This window comes from Acanthochromis polyacanthus, chromosome 17 (assembly GCF_021347895.1).
Source record: "Acanthochromis polyacanthus isolate Apoly-LR-REF ecotype Palm Island chromosome 17, KAUST_Apoly_ChrSc, whole genome shotgun sequence".
NCBI lineage: Eukaryota > Metazoa > Chordata > Actinopteri > Pomacentridae > Acanthochromis > Acanthochromis polyacanthus.
Window position 1 is genome coordinate 6178049 of NC_067129.1, and position 15210 is coordinate 6193258.

The 15210-nt window shown below is 40.5% G+C and overlaps 1 protein-coding gene across 1 annotated transcript in view; it reads right to left on the bottom strand.

Annotated features, from left to right (window-relative positions):
* LOC110967362 (gamma-aminobutyric acid receptor subunit beta-2) overlaps positions 1-14849 on the bottom strand; it is a 69410-nt gene extending 54561 nt beyond the window's left edge. Inside the window, exons 1-3 of the mRNA XM_051937490.1 lie at positions 14426-14849; positions 14178-14275; positions 13455-13522 (exon numbers count right to left, since the gene is read on the bottom strand). Coding sequence (XP_051793450.1) covers positions 13455-13522; positions 14178-14275; positions 14426-14508 — 249 coding nt within the window. The 5' untranslated portion in view covers positions 14509-14849. The remainder of the gene's footprint in view (positions 1-13454; positions 13523-14177; positions 14276-14425) is intronic.
* Positions 14850-15210: the final 361 nt, after the last annotated feature.

Genomic DNA, 15210 nt, shown 5'->3' on the forward strand with positions numbered 1-15210 from the left:
AGCACCACAACCGAGTCCATAAATCTATTCAGCTTGAAAGAAACGCACACCATCGATGCATAAAGTCCAAAAAGGCACTTATCTTACATAAATCAAACGCAAAGCCCTTTCAAAATTAACCTTTTATGTCTTGTTTTGCTCTTTTATTGCCATTATAAACTCTGAAAGTGGAGCTTTTTGAAAAGGTTTCTCTAAAAATGCAGGCCTCATGTAAGTGGTAGCAAAAATATCACGTAAGATTTTCAACCTTCATGCTGGTTCTATGCAGTTGTAGTGTTAACACTGATTGCTCATGTGTTCATTCAAACAATACAAGTGCTGTCATTGACAAATGTTGTATCTGAAGCAGTGATTTCATTTAGACTCTCAATACATCATGCCAGATATTATTACTGGACTATGCAAACAGGCATCATTGATCAAATCGCTATTAAATCCCCACTGTCTTGACAATGGAAACGAAAAGAGTAAACAACAATCAAATAGAGTGCTTCCAGCTGACAACGAGCAGAGAAACTGTCCACAACTCATCAGTTCTTAACAGATTCTAAATGTCAACAGAAACCCCACTGACACACACGTCTTCATATTCATGCTCTCTCCTCTCAGTCAAAACTTCAAATCCAAACATGGAGACGCCAAATACATACTTATGGAATCTATATCACCTTTCAGTATCAGTATATCTAATGTCCATGTGGGATAAATGCCCGTAAATGCACTTAGGAACAACATGAAAAGGTGCTCCTTGTGTCTCATTAGGGTCCTTCCATTTCAAAGCATCACGTTTCTGTTCCACTGGGAATAAACTTGACCTACAGGAACAATGTCACAAGCTGGACTATCTGTAGAAAGTTAAAGTATGAGTATGTGTATAAAAAGCTGTTTAAGAGTTTACTTTCAAGCGTCTCTTCCAGTAAGTATACCATGTTCTTCCAGCCTACATAGAAAAGTCTGAAAATGAAAAGAACATGCAAAAAAAAAAGTATTTTTCATATTTGAAGAGTAAATTTTGAAACACTGGAACTCTGTTCTACTTGGATTTGGCTATTTAGCAACATTTTTGCTTTTGTGGTACATTTTGTCACACCGACTCAGTCAGTTATGAAAGTTCAGCATAAAAACGTATTTTCTTCATTTTTGTGATTACGTATTTCAAAATAAAAGCATTCTATATGTTTTAGTTTGTATTATTATGACATGAACCTCCATGTGTTTCAGAAAACATTACCGTACTAGTTGACTTCTGCATTATCAGTTTTTTTTCTTTGTTAATGTGTGCTCATCTCAATTCACCAACAATCAGAGACCATTTGATCTACTTCAATATTACAGATTCTGAATCAGTTGCATGGTGAGAAATAACAATGAACTTTTCAGTGTTTGATCTCTAATAGTTACTGGTTTAACAGTTCAAATAGCCTTAAATTTCAGGGAGAAAAAAATGCCAGAAGTGGGCTGTGAGGCGGTTTTTACATTATTTTTTGACTTCAGTTAAAATTTAACATATAATGCCATTTAACATATCTAAAATACGTGGTTTAGAGGCGGTCGAGTGGAAGGCCCCTGATGACTTGATAACATCTGGAAATTATAATTTTGTTGCTGTTTTCTATCACAAGTAATCCGAGACTGCTCATACCCAAAGCTGTGAATGTGGCCCCATTGACACATTCTGGCCCATTTCTCTGTCAGTAATTTTCCCATTTACTATAATGTGCGCTTTATACCAGTTACAGTTTCATCTGGGCTTCCTCTTATTCCCACCTGCAGATTTTAAATAAAAATCACACAATATGGTCCAGCATCAGTAGCTCTGTCTGGCACTCCTATTATCTGGATCTTCAGGCCCTATTTTGTTGTTTGACAACAGACACTAAACTAAAGAGCTGGATGTACTCTCACACACCCATCATTCTGACCTCTGTTCGGTCACCGTGGGTGGATGAGCCAAAATGAAGCAATCTCCCTCTACTCATACTTTATGGGATAACATACTGAGTGTGTCAGTCTGAACATGTTACCTTGATTAACAATCTAAAAATAGGCTCGACACAGTGATGAGTGTCATCCCCTGTACACAGCGCTGAGCAGAGATGCTTACACACTCACTCTCAGGTTGAAAAGCAGCAAAGTCGACCCAGATTCACAACTCATGTTCTTTCTATTGAACAGCACTCACGAGTGGACTTGTTTTTGTAAACCACAGCTATTACATGTGTCTTTTCTGGCTTCTTCAATGGCATACACCCACCTATAATGACATACCAACATAATGCACAGCTCTCATCCTTGGAGGTATGTGTATACAGCAAACTTTAGCGATAACTTTGCACTTTTAACACTTTAATAAGCACCTGGCCTGTGACCATGTCAGCATATGGATAAAAATTACTCCAGTCAACTCCTGTCAAAGGGAAATAACTGCCAGTGAACTTTTCACACTGAAAAACTTTGGAAATGATGTTCATATCACTGAACTTCTAGTTTAAGACATTTTGTAAATTTGAACACTTCAGGCTCAGATTATGTACTTGATAGCTCACATCGGAGTCAAAGTTATGTGAAGTACAATACTCCTGGCTAATCTACATGAGTGTCTTTGAATAAATGAAAATGCGGAGAAAATGGAGTTTGCAATGATGTGATCTCCATCTCCCCTGCAGAAAACAAAGAATTAATGTGCAATTGCACTTGCAAATTGTCTGAAACCACAATGCTTTCCTGCATTAGTATGCTGCCCATGTAGGTTTATTTACAATTAGAGGTGAAAATAATGAGTCACTTCACTGATTCATACCGTTTTGTTGTCTCTTTGCAGATTCTTGTTGTTTCGTTCACACATTTTTTCCCACTTGAGGCAAGGCTGTTTAAATGTCATCCTTTATGTATTTGACTAAGAGAAGGCCTCGCTGCCGTCAGATGTTCTTCAGCTCAGTAATAAGTTCTGGTGCTGGTGCAAAATTGCTTCGCTCAGGCCAGCGCAAGAGCTGACCTTTACCATGCACTCTTTACTTGGTAATATGGACAGCGATCATATATCTGCAACTGAGTTATCAAACTATGATTGGGTCTGTCTTTCACTATAAGATTTTAAGTCATTTTTCAATCACCAGCGAGGGGAGCTCCGGTGTCATAAGCTACCGATTCGATCAGCGACACTGATTCCGTCAAGTCAGTTCAGCTCGAGGATTCGGTGTTCCTTACATGCACCGAGCACCACCTATCCCTGGTCAAATTTAGGAGCTCAAGCAAACGTCACATGTAGTCACGGGAACTTATGTTGATGGGACAGAAATAAGCTGTCATCCTGTCAACTCCCAACGCTGGACCATTTATTTACCCTCAACGGCTGCTGTGCTCCTCCATCTGCACAGGAATTAGCTGTGAGCTATTGAGCGATGGGCAGTGGGAGTGTGTATGTGTGTTTGTTCAGCTCAGCCTTTGAGTGAACTCAGAACTAACTCCAAACTTGATTTCTCTGTACACCTGTGAAGCAGCTTCACAGGGCCTCGGGATAAATGCAAAATTCTCATTTACAGCTAGTTGAAGCATCGTCAAGCCACACAGATGCACGGAGCACCCTGGGCACCCATCCAAAATCGGAGTCTAATTGTGTCTTTCCATTGACTTTGTGTGCAATCATGCTCCATCTGAAATTCAATGATAATTGTATCTCCTTAGCTTAGGCTACACTTTGGAGCTGTTTCCTTAAAGAGGACAGCAGATTTTACTGTCACTTCTAAGGTAAGTCTATGAAAGGTTAACAGAAATAAGTGTTGTTTTTACCACAGCATCTTAAACCAAAGCTTTGAACAGGTGAGTACAAGCAGTAACACACAAACAAATAGAGCAGTGGGGCCATTGAGCTGAGAGATGCCTCCTGAAATGGTAGGCTCGCCGATTAACCCACTTCGATTTGTAACTCTGTCTAATCCCCCCTGCAGCAGGGCTCCAGCCTTGTGTCATTACCAAACAGCCGGAGAACACAAGAAAAATGAGAGAGAGACCCTGAATGGAGAGAGAGAAACAGGAGAACAAGCAAACGTAGCAGATAGAGAGACAGGAGACAGGTGTGGGAATCATTACCCTGCAATAAGTGAATAGCACAATAGCAATATGCTGTTGAATCCCCATGCTCTGCCCACCGACAAGACAGCACGATGCAGTTGGACCTACTGCTGCAGGGAACGGGGCTGTTGTCTGAACATGCAGTCCATCATTCACTGTCACAGGCAGCGGTGAATCAGATGCCTAACTAGTGAGCTTGTTTAACCTGGGGGAATTGATTACACGCCTTCCTTCCCCTGACATTTAGAGCCGTGGTACTAATTGTACAATAAGCAGTGTCTGTAACATTGATAACGATCCGAGCAGTACATCTTTACGATGATAGGTGTATGTTAGTCCACTCAGCAACGCTACATGCTGCAGACTGTGCTTAAAATATAAACCGAGCCGTATGCAACACACAAAAAAGCATTAATGGTGGTCAAACACTTGGAAAATTCCTTCGCACACAACAAAGCGTAGCTGCGGGGTTCTTAGCATGGCTTAATGGAATCAAGTTTAAAAGTTTTAGAGAGCTTGTTTTGCAAAGGAGATCTGAGAGAGCTTTTTTCTACAGAACCGAGGGGTGAGCATACGCCCACATCATAGCCGAATTTTCATTTCTATAATTGTTTTTCCTCACATTACTCTTTCTACGTAGTGCCTATGCAATTCATTTTACAGGAAAAGAACCCACACGAGGCTAAATTAAGCCACAATAGCTGCTCTGTGAGGCTATACTTAGGCAAAGCAGTGCTTTAAAGCTAGAGTGTGGGGTTTTTACATATAAATGAACATCCGTTACACTGAAGCCCTTATAAAATGCAATACTGATTAAGCCTATCTACAACACGCATTTCACAGTATACCACTTTAAATCTGCTTTCTGCGGTGATATTCCCATGCTGGCGCACCAGTAGCAATTCAGTTTAAGTGAACCAGCAATGATTTCTTTTTCCAGAGCTAAAGAGGAGAGTAGTGATGGAGGCAGAGAAGGCTACAGTAAATAGGAGTACAGGAGTATGGTGAAAAAATCTAGGAAGCACCCAAGAAAAGTTCCTGATGCTCTAGATATAGCTGAAACTTACATTCAGAGGAAGAATTATTTTCTAAAAAACAAACATAAACATGCATCAACAGTGTCTGTGTAATTACTCTCGCTGCCTGCTGGGGTAGACAAAAACAACATTGCAGGTTTGAGTGAAATAATGAAGGCAGGCATTATTGACCAAGATTATCATCCCATGCTAACACTTGTTATTTAACAGTAAATACCTGTAATAGCAGACTGATATGAAATTGTCCTGTCGGGATCATGTATAACTGCGATTTTTTTCAATAATCTATCCAACAACTGTAAAGATTCTTGCTCAGAACCAAAAATGAGGAGAAAAACAAAGTCACAGGACAACCAAAGTACGTAGGATTCACCATCTGGGAACCCTGAATGTCTAAATATAATCCTGTGGCACAATCTATCTGGCACATGTGAATATCTTGTATTTCACCAAAGAATACGATTTCTGACCTGCTGATGGCGCTACAATGAAGAAAATGTCAAAGGATCATCAGAAAGAGAAGAAGAACAGTGAGGAAAAAGCACGAGAAGCAAAGCAAATAGTTAGTCCTGTCCTGAGAAAGTAAAACAAAGGTTGTGTTCCAAGACTGTGAACTTTGCTGAAACATGGAGGAAAAGCAAATTTAATTTCACAGTGAAAAAAGCCAAGTGTGGGAAGAAACCATCTGTGAAGACTGCTGATGAGATTTAAGGAGATACCTGCAGTTGAGAGCTGAAATAATGGCGGCCTAACGCTGTACTCACCATTTACTCAGACATCTTTGTACACACAGCTTATGAGATTTTGACTGCACAAAAACCTGTGCTAATCTTGTCATAGCGACAGCTGCTCCGTCTACCTCTCCTCCCTCCTCTGCCTCCAGTTCGTCTCACTGTTCCCTCTGTATGAATGCTGCATCCCTTCCACCAGTGCCATTCCTCACCTGCCCACCAGCCTTTGCTCTTGAGTTTTCCTTTTCCTGCTTGACACCTGCTCACCTAGTTCCATCTCATCTGCAAATAACTCCATTAAACATAAAGACAGACCATTGTAAGCCTCTGCCAGGTTGCCCGTGTTGTCTTGTTGCCTTGTTATCGCATCCTTCATCCTGTTCTTGCTGTCTGTACCTGTTTATATGACCATCTGCCTGCCGTTCTATTTACTGCCTGTCGCTCACAGCATTTTGGATTTGTTTGTCATATCTGATTGACTTTGTTTCCAACTGTCAGCTTGCCTGTGTACTGAGTAAATACTTACTCTGCACAGTTTGAGGCTCCAATTTTGCAATCCAGTGTTGGAATTCTTCATAATTGTTGCTTTATATTTGTGCCAGAGTGATTGTTTTGCATTACAAACTGTGTAAATGCAAACTGAGCGTTATTATTTCAGATATATGTCTGTGTTTGCCCTTCGTCGGAAATTGAAACAGAAGTGTAATTATTAGTTTTTCTCATTGTCAACAAACTGCAGAACAAAACCAAAACCAGCACTACTTTGTTGGTGCTTTGTGACCTTCCTAACTTGCGTTTTTACCTTGTGTAACCTCTCTGTCTGTCAACATATTTGCTCAGAGCCCAGCTGCAGTATTTAGCATTGTCCTTAAAAATTTTCATAATTTCCAAATCATCACTTTCAATCATGCCCAGAAACATCTGAACACTGTAGTTTATTTTTAGTAAAGTTAACCCAAACAAGTATAAACACTACATTTGTCTGGGATTAATTTCAATCACGGATTAATCCGCATGTGGAGCCCTACTGTAGCTGCTATTTACAGAATCACTACATTGTGTAGAGCATCAACTCAAACCTGTAATGTCCACATTCACTGTGATGAAAGAACATATCGCTTGAATTGCCTCATTCATATGTTTTAATAGTTTTCTTAACAACAATAAAGCCTCCTATTTTATGGCTCAAGGACATGACACCGATGGCAGTCTGCAGCTTTCTGCTCTTGTTGCTTTGACAGTCACACTGAATGAAACAAGTCTGACTCACAGAATGAAGCATCCTTCTTTGCAAAGCTCTTTGCATTAATCTGGAACGTCATTCTCGTACATTAACATTTTGTAATACAGAACTCTTATTGATAAAGTTACTAAAAGGCTCTGAAGTACACACAGCAAGAGGCCAAGCGTTATGACTGCTCCCACGCAAAACTACAGCGAACTCATCAGCATTTCAGTTGTGTATTTATGTAATGTTCTCATCAAAGACCAACGTGCTAAATTTAGCTTTTATTTTGCACGTACATATACCCAAAACAGCTTTTTATGAACCTTCCTGTTTCTATCATCCAGGTCACCACAGCAACACAGTCACCACATTCCTCATCATTTAAATTAAATGAAGTGGTTCGGCCAGTAAACAAGCACCTGCCCACATCCTATGTGCTGTCACTGGTGACATATAAAGCCCCTTTTCAGTACACAAACAACCCCCTTAATGTCTGTCCCTTTACTACATTCAAGTGGCCAATGAGTCTAATGTAAATGGAATCCAACAACTCTATAGGGACGCATCCGTATCTAAATCTACCCGCATCAATAATGTAAGTTGGAGAATAGCTCGTCTCACGTAATTCACCCCTTCCAACATCCCTTGAGACTTTGCTGTACACATGGTTGCTTTATTCTGTATTTTTATGTAATATACAACCTCTTTATGTTCTTCTCTTTTTGTGTAGCAGATTGTTCCCAAACTCTTTAAGGGGAATGGGGCGGAAAAGAAATTGTTATGGAACAGAAAATTACAGAGTTAAGCGCACTGAGAGATTTGGTCACCCAAGAGCCACCATGCATCAAAGCCGTGTAATAAAGGAATAAAATAGAATGTTAAAGTAAATGTTCCCTACGAATACTAATGTGAGCAGAATCCACCAGCACACAGGTATTTGATGTCAGACTGATTTTTGTTTGTCTGACCTACAGGTCAGTTGTTGGAAATGCTGTTGTAGTAAAGTTAGAAAGAGAGAAAATTGGAAGTATTCACACATTTCAAAAAATATAATAAAGCTAATACAGTGAAGCTACAAGTTTTAGCATCACATGGTAAAACTGCTATAAAAGAAGGGGTTCCTTCATGTTCAAAAGTCCAAAAAATATGCTTTCATTTGGATATAGCTGCCAAGCCATACTTCTTTTTGCAATCCTTACTTGACTCTTTCCAAGAAATTCAGAGAAATTTGATTAAATGTTGCAATTAAATGCTTAGAGCTTCCAGAGTGTTGAGACTTTTCCAACATCTCAGACAGGATTTGACAGGAAAAAGTCGCTGTGGCTGAGCTTAAGGCACAAACCCCACTGAACACGCCTCATCACAACAGAAGTAAAATAAAAAATCTGCATGGTGTATCTGCTTCTATCTGCAATAATCAATATTCTTATTAAAACAATTGATCAAAGGATTAATCTGAAAGGGTTCAGTCATAATGATGAACTCCATCAGCTCTATGAGGCCTCTGAATGTCTTTTAGCTCATTATTTCAGCTTGACATCATTACTGTTTTGTTTTATTTTGTGTCGCTGCTCCCAGCCTCCCAGTTTCATCTGTAGCAAGCAGCTGCTTTCACACAAAAAATGCTCTGAAAAACCCACTACCTCGGTTAAATTTGTCTCTGCTCAGTCTGTTACATAATTCAAGCAACAACTTTCCTGGAGGCTCCGTTAACATACCAGTTTATGAAGAAACACGACTGGAGACTCGTGGGGGATTAGGATTTGTGAATGTGTGTAGGCTCATGAGAGACACACAGATGGAGTGTACATCCTCCTCTAGAGATACCCTAAGTGTAAAAGTATGTCCATGTCTGCCCTATATGCTGGCTGGCTTAATATAGACGTTCACCATAAGAGGCTCTCCAAAGGACTTTGAGCAACCAAAACTTTTAATGCGGTCATTTTGAGTAAACTTTGACATCCAGCTTAAGAATCTGATTAGTATGATTCTCACTATTGCACGAGAAAGCAGCATTCTTGTTTTAATTCGGAGCTTCTTTTTGTGTTGGTCAGCAAATACATTACATTAAAAATTTACATTTTACTTGTCTAATAAATCCTTTATCACCCAAGATTACATCTGGGACTTTAGGTCAGTTCCATTTGCTCATTAGCTTGTTTTCTATCATTGAAATAGTCTGACGGCTGATTTTACAGTTGGGCCCAAAAAAAAAGAAGTTGTAGTGCTTTTTATTTTTTCACACCTTTGAATTGAGATTAGCACATTTCTTTGTATTTATTCCTCTCCACAATTGGAAGGTGCTTCAGTCTGTGAATCTTCACACGTCGCCTCTACTGCTCTCATTAGTTACTATGCAACCATCATGGAGCATGGAGATAATTGGAGTTCTGACAAAGACTGCGGTGATCAAACCCTGGGTAATCTTAGTGAAACCTACCCAGACAAAAAAAAAAAAAAAAAAAAAGACACTGGAGGGACTCTATTCATTCAAGAACATAGACTAAGTTGCATTCATTATCTTCACAGATTATTTATGGCATCCATCTACTTATGAAGATCATTAATGTGATTATGATCTGATTAAGATGATGTTTTTCTCCCCACTGATATTCTATAGTGGGTGTTGAATGCTTAAACCCAAAGCCATGGGAGCCTATTTAAAATTATATTGACTTGAGTCAACTAATTGGCTGAGGTCAACTACTCATCAATTTTCAGCTCTGTCCACGTCAGCAATACTGAAGGTGCCTGAGAAATAGATGTAGACACAACAGACGCAGACTTAATATCATTTTAAAGCTCTTAGGTCCGGATGAGATATTACGCAATACCGCATAAGTGCTTCCACAATCTTTCTTCTCTTATTATCAAATGGCAAGCAATAATCTCTTGCCTTTCAGCCAACATCCATTATGATGTATCACATCTGTATAATATATAGCATAGGCCTAGTTTTCATTGCTATCTTTATGCTTTTACAGCAGACATGCTGAGAGGTGGAAATAACAGGGTACTAAAATGGGGGGCTCTGAAATTCACAGTCCTGCTCCAACAATCAATAAGCTCTTCTTGACCTTTATGTGCATCAATAATGGTATTTCTGCCTTTTGGAGGAGGATAAGAACTTTAGTTCATCCTCAGACAGGAGTATTTCTCCCCCGTGAAAACTGCTGGCTTAGGATTCAAGTGCTCAGGAGCTCAACCAAAAGCAAATATTGAGACTTAAATGGCAGTGGGGAAAGTGCACGAAAGAGAATTACTGAGAGAAATGAAAAAGAAATCTACCAGTGTCTCTACATGCTTACATAATTCCCATTCTTCCTTTGACTTGTGCTTGAATTAAGGCTTGCAAAACCACTGGCCTTGGGTTGAATGTCTAGCATGACATTGGTATTCAGTGTGTGCGTCCCTTTCTGTATGTCCACCTCTGAGTCATGCAGAATGAACCCTTGGCAGCTCTAGGTACATGACCTTCCCTCCAACACCAGCACCGCTGCTGGCTCTCCACATGGTAACTTGTTAATGTCAGAGCTCTCTCTCTCCTATCTGTATCCGTCTCTCTCAGTGTCTCTTCATGTCACATACTCAGAGGTGAAAATTTTGACCCACAGGTCTTACACAATCATATCCTATCCCATTTGACCCTTGCAGGCTTGAGACGTTGGCTCCAACACCCAGGAACAAGTGACCTTTGATGGGCATGTTATAAACACCAGCCACATCCTCCTCATTGTATGATAAGTTCCAGGCCTTGATGTAAATGTAGTTTTCTGCATGTCATATGACTCAGTAAAGCTATAGGTGCACAGATCCAACATCAAAACACTTCATGGGTCATCACTTGCTACCATTCCCTGGAGATTTGCCTCGCAGAAGCCTGTCTTTAACTCTGAATTTAAGATAACCCTAGGTAGTGTTTCAAAAGGTTAGGCAGGGTTTCAACATGGGTGAATCCAGGCTGTGCATTTGGACATCAAAACTGCTTATGTGACAAATACCAGAGAGGACTTCACGTCCTCTGGGCCACTCACGCTTGAAGGCTTGCATACTTAGTTTGGTGACTCATCTGAAGTGAGCTAGAGGCCTATGTGTTTTTTTTATGCTTTTTTTTTCTAAACGGCTTTCTGTTATGTGACATTGGTAACAAAGTGCTAAAACAGATGGTTTACGACAAACCTCTTTGCAGTTCTCTATTTTAATGGCCCCTCTGGAAAAATCAAACATATATGCGATGTCATCACCTGCCCGTGTCTCTGTTTCTAATGCGAGGCCTCCGACGGAGGGTAACGATGAGGAATATAAGATTATATTGCTAATACATACCAAAGCACGAACGTCCTGCTTTGCCATAATGACAAATACGGCACTGTTTGAGACATCCCTCTGTGACATCTCGCCATTATCCCCAACCCTGTGCCTTATCTGTTCACTAAAAGAAAGTACACAGGGCGGTTCTATCCCCCGCACGAAAAATAAGTGGCAGGCAGAGAGCCAGATGGGGTAGAGGAAATGGGAGAGAGGAAAGTGCTTCTACACCAGCTGCTATCCTGAAAAGTGGTTACATTTATAGGATGGAGAGGAGATCAAAGATGTTGAGACCATTACACACACATGTGGCCTCTTCTTTTCATGGGACTCCAGCGGGTCAGGTGGTAATGACTCCCCTTTCACATTAGAGGGTGTTTAGTAGGCCAAACCTAACAAAGGACTGCGATGATCAAAGAGGCTGCGTGGCTCGAGCTTTGTGTGTTTGAATGGAGAGTGGGGTTTTATTTTGTTTGACCATGTGTGTGGGTGTGTGTGAATATAAACCCCAGCCCTGATGTACTTTCTGGATGAGAATAATGATGCGAGGAGATACTCCACTTTTTGTTTCTTTCTGAAAGTTGTGGCTACGAGGAGAGGAAAGAAGCAGCAAAAACAAACTTTGATGAATCCTTTATACTGCGAGATATCACAGATTTCCAACAACATCCAATCTATCCAATCTAGCTCTCTCATGGGGTCCTCTTTCACTCTGCTCCATGCCACTTATATACTCTAAAAATCAACACTAACTGCTTAGCATAGTTGTATGGTTACTTAACATAAAACTTCTTGCTTGTCTGAGAAAGATTCTGGTTAAAATAATTTTCATTCTTTAGATGTAATTCCTAGAAATACATTTTAAAGCCACATAAACAATCCATAAATCACACTTGATGACTCTTAACACATACACACATGATTCTAAACTCTTGCAATGGTTACTCAAGGCCAACATTCCTGTAATTAGGAATCCAAGGCCTTATGAAGGGACCCATACGCACACATCATGTCTATATTTGCTTGTGTGTGTGTATTGTGCAATTCTGCAGTGTAAAATCCCTGCAGACAGACTCAGAATCATCCGTTTTCACATCTCCATCTCAACACATCGACGTAGTCTCCAGGAGCACAAAGATAACAACATGAGCAACAGCCTTTAGGTGCCTCTGCCAAAAATATTCCAGCGTGTAATTATTCCCTGGCATCAAAACATGACTCATATCACGGCTAGTGAAAAGTAAAAAAAAAAAAAAAAAAAAAAGTCACATCTGTGTAATTTATGTCGAAGTTGCGAATGGAAACCTGCCAACTCTCACAGTGGAGGTCAACCACAGAAAGAGACAATGTTCCAAACAAAAAATATGACAATAGCCCTATCAAAAGCTTATTCATATTACCATAAATATCAATTTTTGTTCACCTTGTCTGCTGCATCACACGTGTCAAGAGTGACCTTCTGGGATGATAAAACGCAGCTTTGTGTTTCTCTGTAAACTGACGTGCAGTTCTGGCATCTCATCACTAGGAGGTGCACTTGTATGAAACTTAATCTCCACTCCTCACATCCCTCATGGTTCCTCCACTGTCACTATTGCCAGCTATAAACCAGCTTTGACATACAATCTAAAAGCATTCCTCATGAGGGAATCCTGACAGAGTGGGTGATTAAACTAGAATTTTCACTCTATGTGGCATGTGAGTGATGAGCATGTTGAATTTATTTTTATTTCACAAAGTCATTGATTTTGTGAAGTTAGTGATGCTTGTCTGCTCAGTAAATTGAGCAGAAATCAGGTTATAGAACCAAAAAAAAAAAAAAAAAAACAAGTCATCCATCTGTGTCAGAGGTGGAATTCATGCATGTCATCACTCACAGACCACGATCATGGCATCTGGAGTCTCAAACCCCCAACAAGTCGATGCAAGTGATGGGGAGAAAGACTCCACAGCCCTGCGTAAAGAGAGGGAGGGTTTCCACGGTGCTTTTGGAGGGTATTCCCCCTCTTAGGTCCGTGCGTAATAGGACTGATCAGTACAGAATGGTCTGAGAAGAAGAAGTGATAATGGCCTACTTACCATATTGACTTCTGATACCATGTCTATGCTGGCTATGTCTATATTCATCCCCACTCCAACCGGTGCACCTGGGACAGATCAAAACAACGAAAGAGAAAGTGGACATCATGGTGTGAGTGATCCACACTGCACATCAGGCACTTCACGAAAAAAAGAGAAAGAGAGTGAAAAGATAGCGTGATGGGAACACAGATTAACACTTGTGAATGTAGCTGTTGTCAGCCGGATGATAGTTTACAGTGTTCATTTCGGCTGGGATTAGACGCGCTGACCTGCCGTGACAGTGCTGGTATTCCCCCCTCCTCCTAAAAGTTGTTGGCATGGAATCACACAGTCCTGACGCACTCAAATACCCCAATTGCAGCATGTATTTAAGGAATAAACATCTACTTGTGTGTAAAAATTCCCGCAAACGTGCGCTGGGAGATGCCAAACACCTTCTTCACTGTTGTGATTTCTCATCCAAATAAACGAGCTGGTGTAATTTCGTGCGCATTCATCCACATCACTCGTGTATTCTGTGTTTTTTTTCTCTCACACATTCACTCCCACTGTGTATTAGATAAAATGTCAAAGACTGTGGCACCTGCAGAAAAGCCGAGAAGTCTCTTTTACTTTACTGCAATTGAGAGATCAGCGATTGTTCTGTACTAATTCAAACACTGTACTATTAAACAGGCTGACAAGGCGAACACTAGTTGGTGAGAATACGAGTTGATTTACCTCCGAAATCTGGCCTCAATCGTATATCATAACCTTTCAAGAGTCTATCCACCGTTTCTTTCACCAAAGACATATTGCTTGGGTCATTGACACTGGCACTATGGGAGGAAAAAAGAAAACACAGAGACAGACAACAGCAGATTTACATTCGAGATATTCTTGGAGCATAAGTGTTCCCCCATTCCGCCTGTAACACAGTCACACTAAGTAAAAAATGAGTGGAGCATCCTCCGACCCCTTCCACTTACCTTTGGGCGCACACCACAGCCACTATGATGGGGAGCAACCAGACGCAAAAACACCTCATTTTTCTTATTCTGAACACTGCCATAGTTAAATCATGAGTTATATTTCTTCCTTTTTTTAGTGAAGACAGACGAGCTCCAACTTATTCTTGCCTGTGCAGTAATTCCAATGCCGGGCGCATGCGTATTCCCGACCACAACATCAAGAAGCAGCGCCGCTGCTGCTGATGGTAGTGGCAGTTCCAGACACGGAGGAAATTTAAAGGAGAATCAAGGCTTCAAGTTACTCCAGGAGCGCACGGGGGTCTCCCTGATTTTTCTTTCCTTTTTTGTCCCTAGTGGGACTGTTTGAGAGCTGTGATGGAGGGAAGTCGATAGTTTGAAACCACGGGGGAGAAGAGGAAGAAGTGGGTGGGGCTGTCTCTTCCTATTCGCTCTTCTGCTGCCTGCTCGTTAGGTGTCTCTGAGCAAGGCACTTAACCTCTGAGCTACAGGGATTCTCCCAGCTTACACACTCACTGGAACTAATGGCAATACAAAATGCAACAAAAATGAAATTAACTGTGTGTGTGGGTGAAGCAGAGTAGCATTGGGATTAACTTTATTTTAGTTTTGAAGGTTTAAAAGTTGGCCACGAATGCAAATTTTCACCCCATAAATTGGAAATTCAATAAAGATCGTAATATTATAATATGTGTGATTACTAGACATATTACAGTTACATTATTTGCACATTTATTATGACTGATACGAGTTTCTACACGTGATTTTTAATATAAGGCAGATCT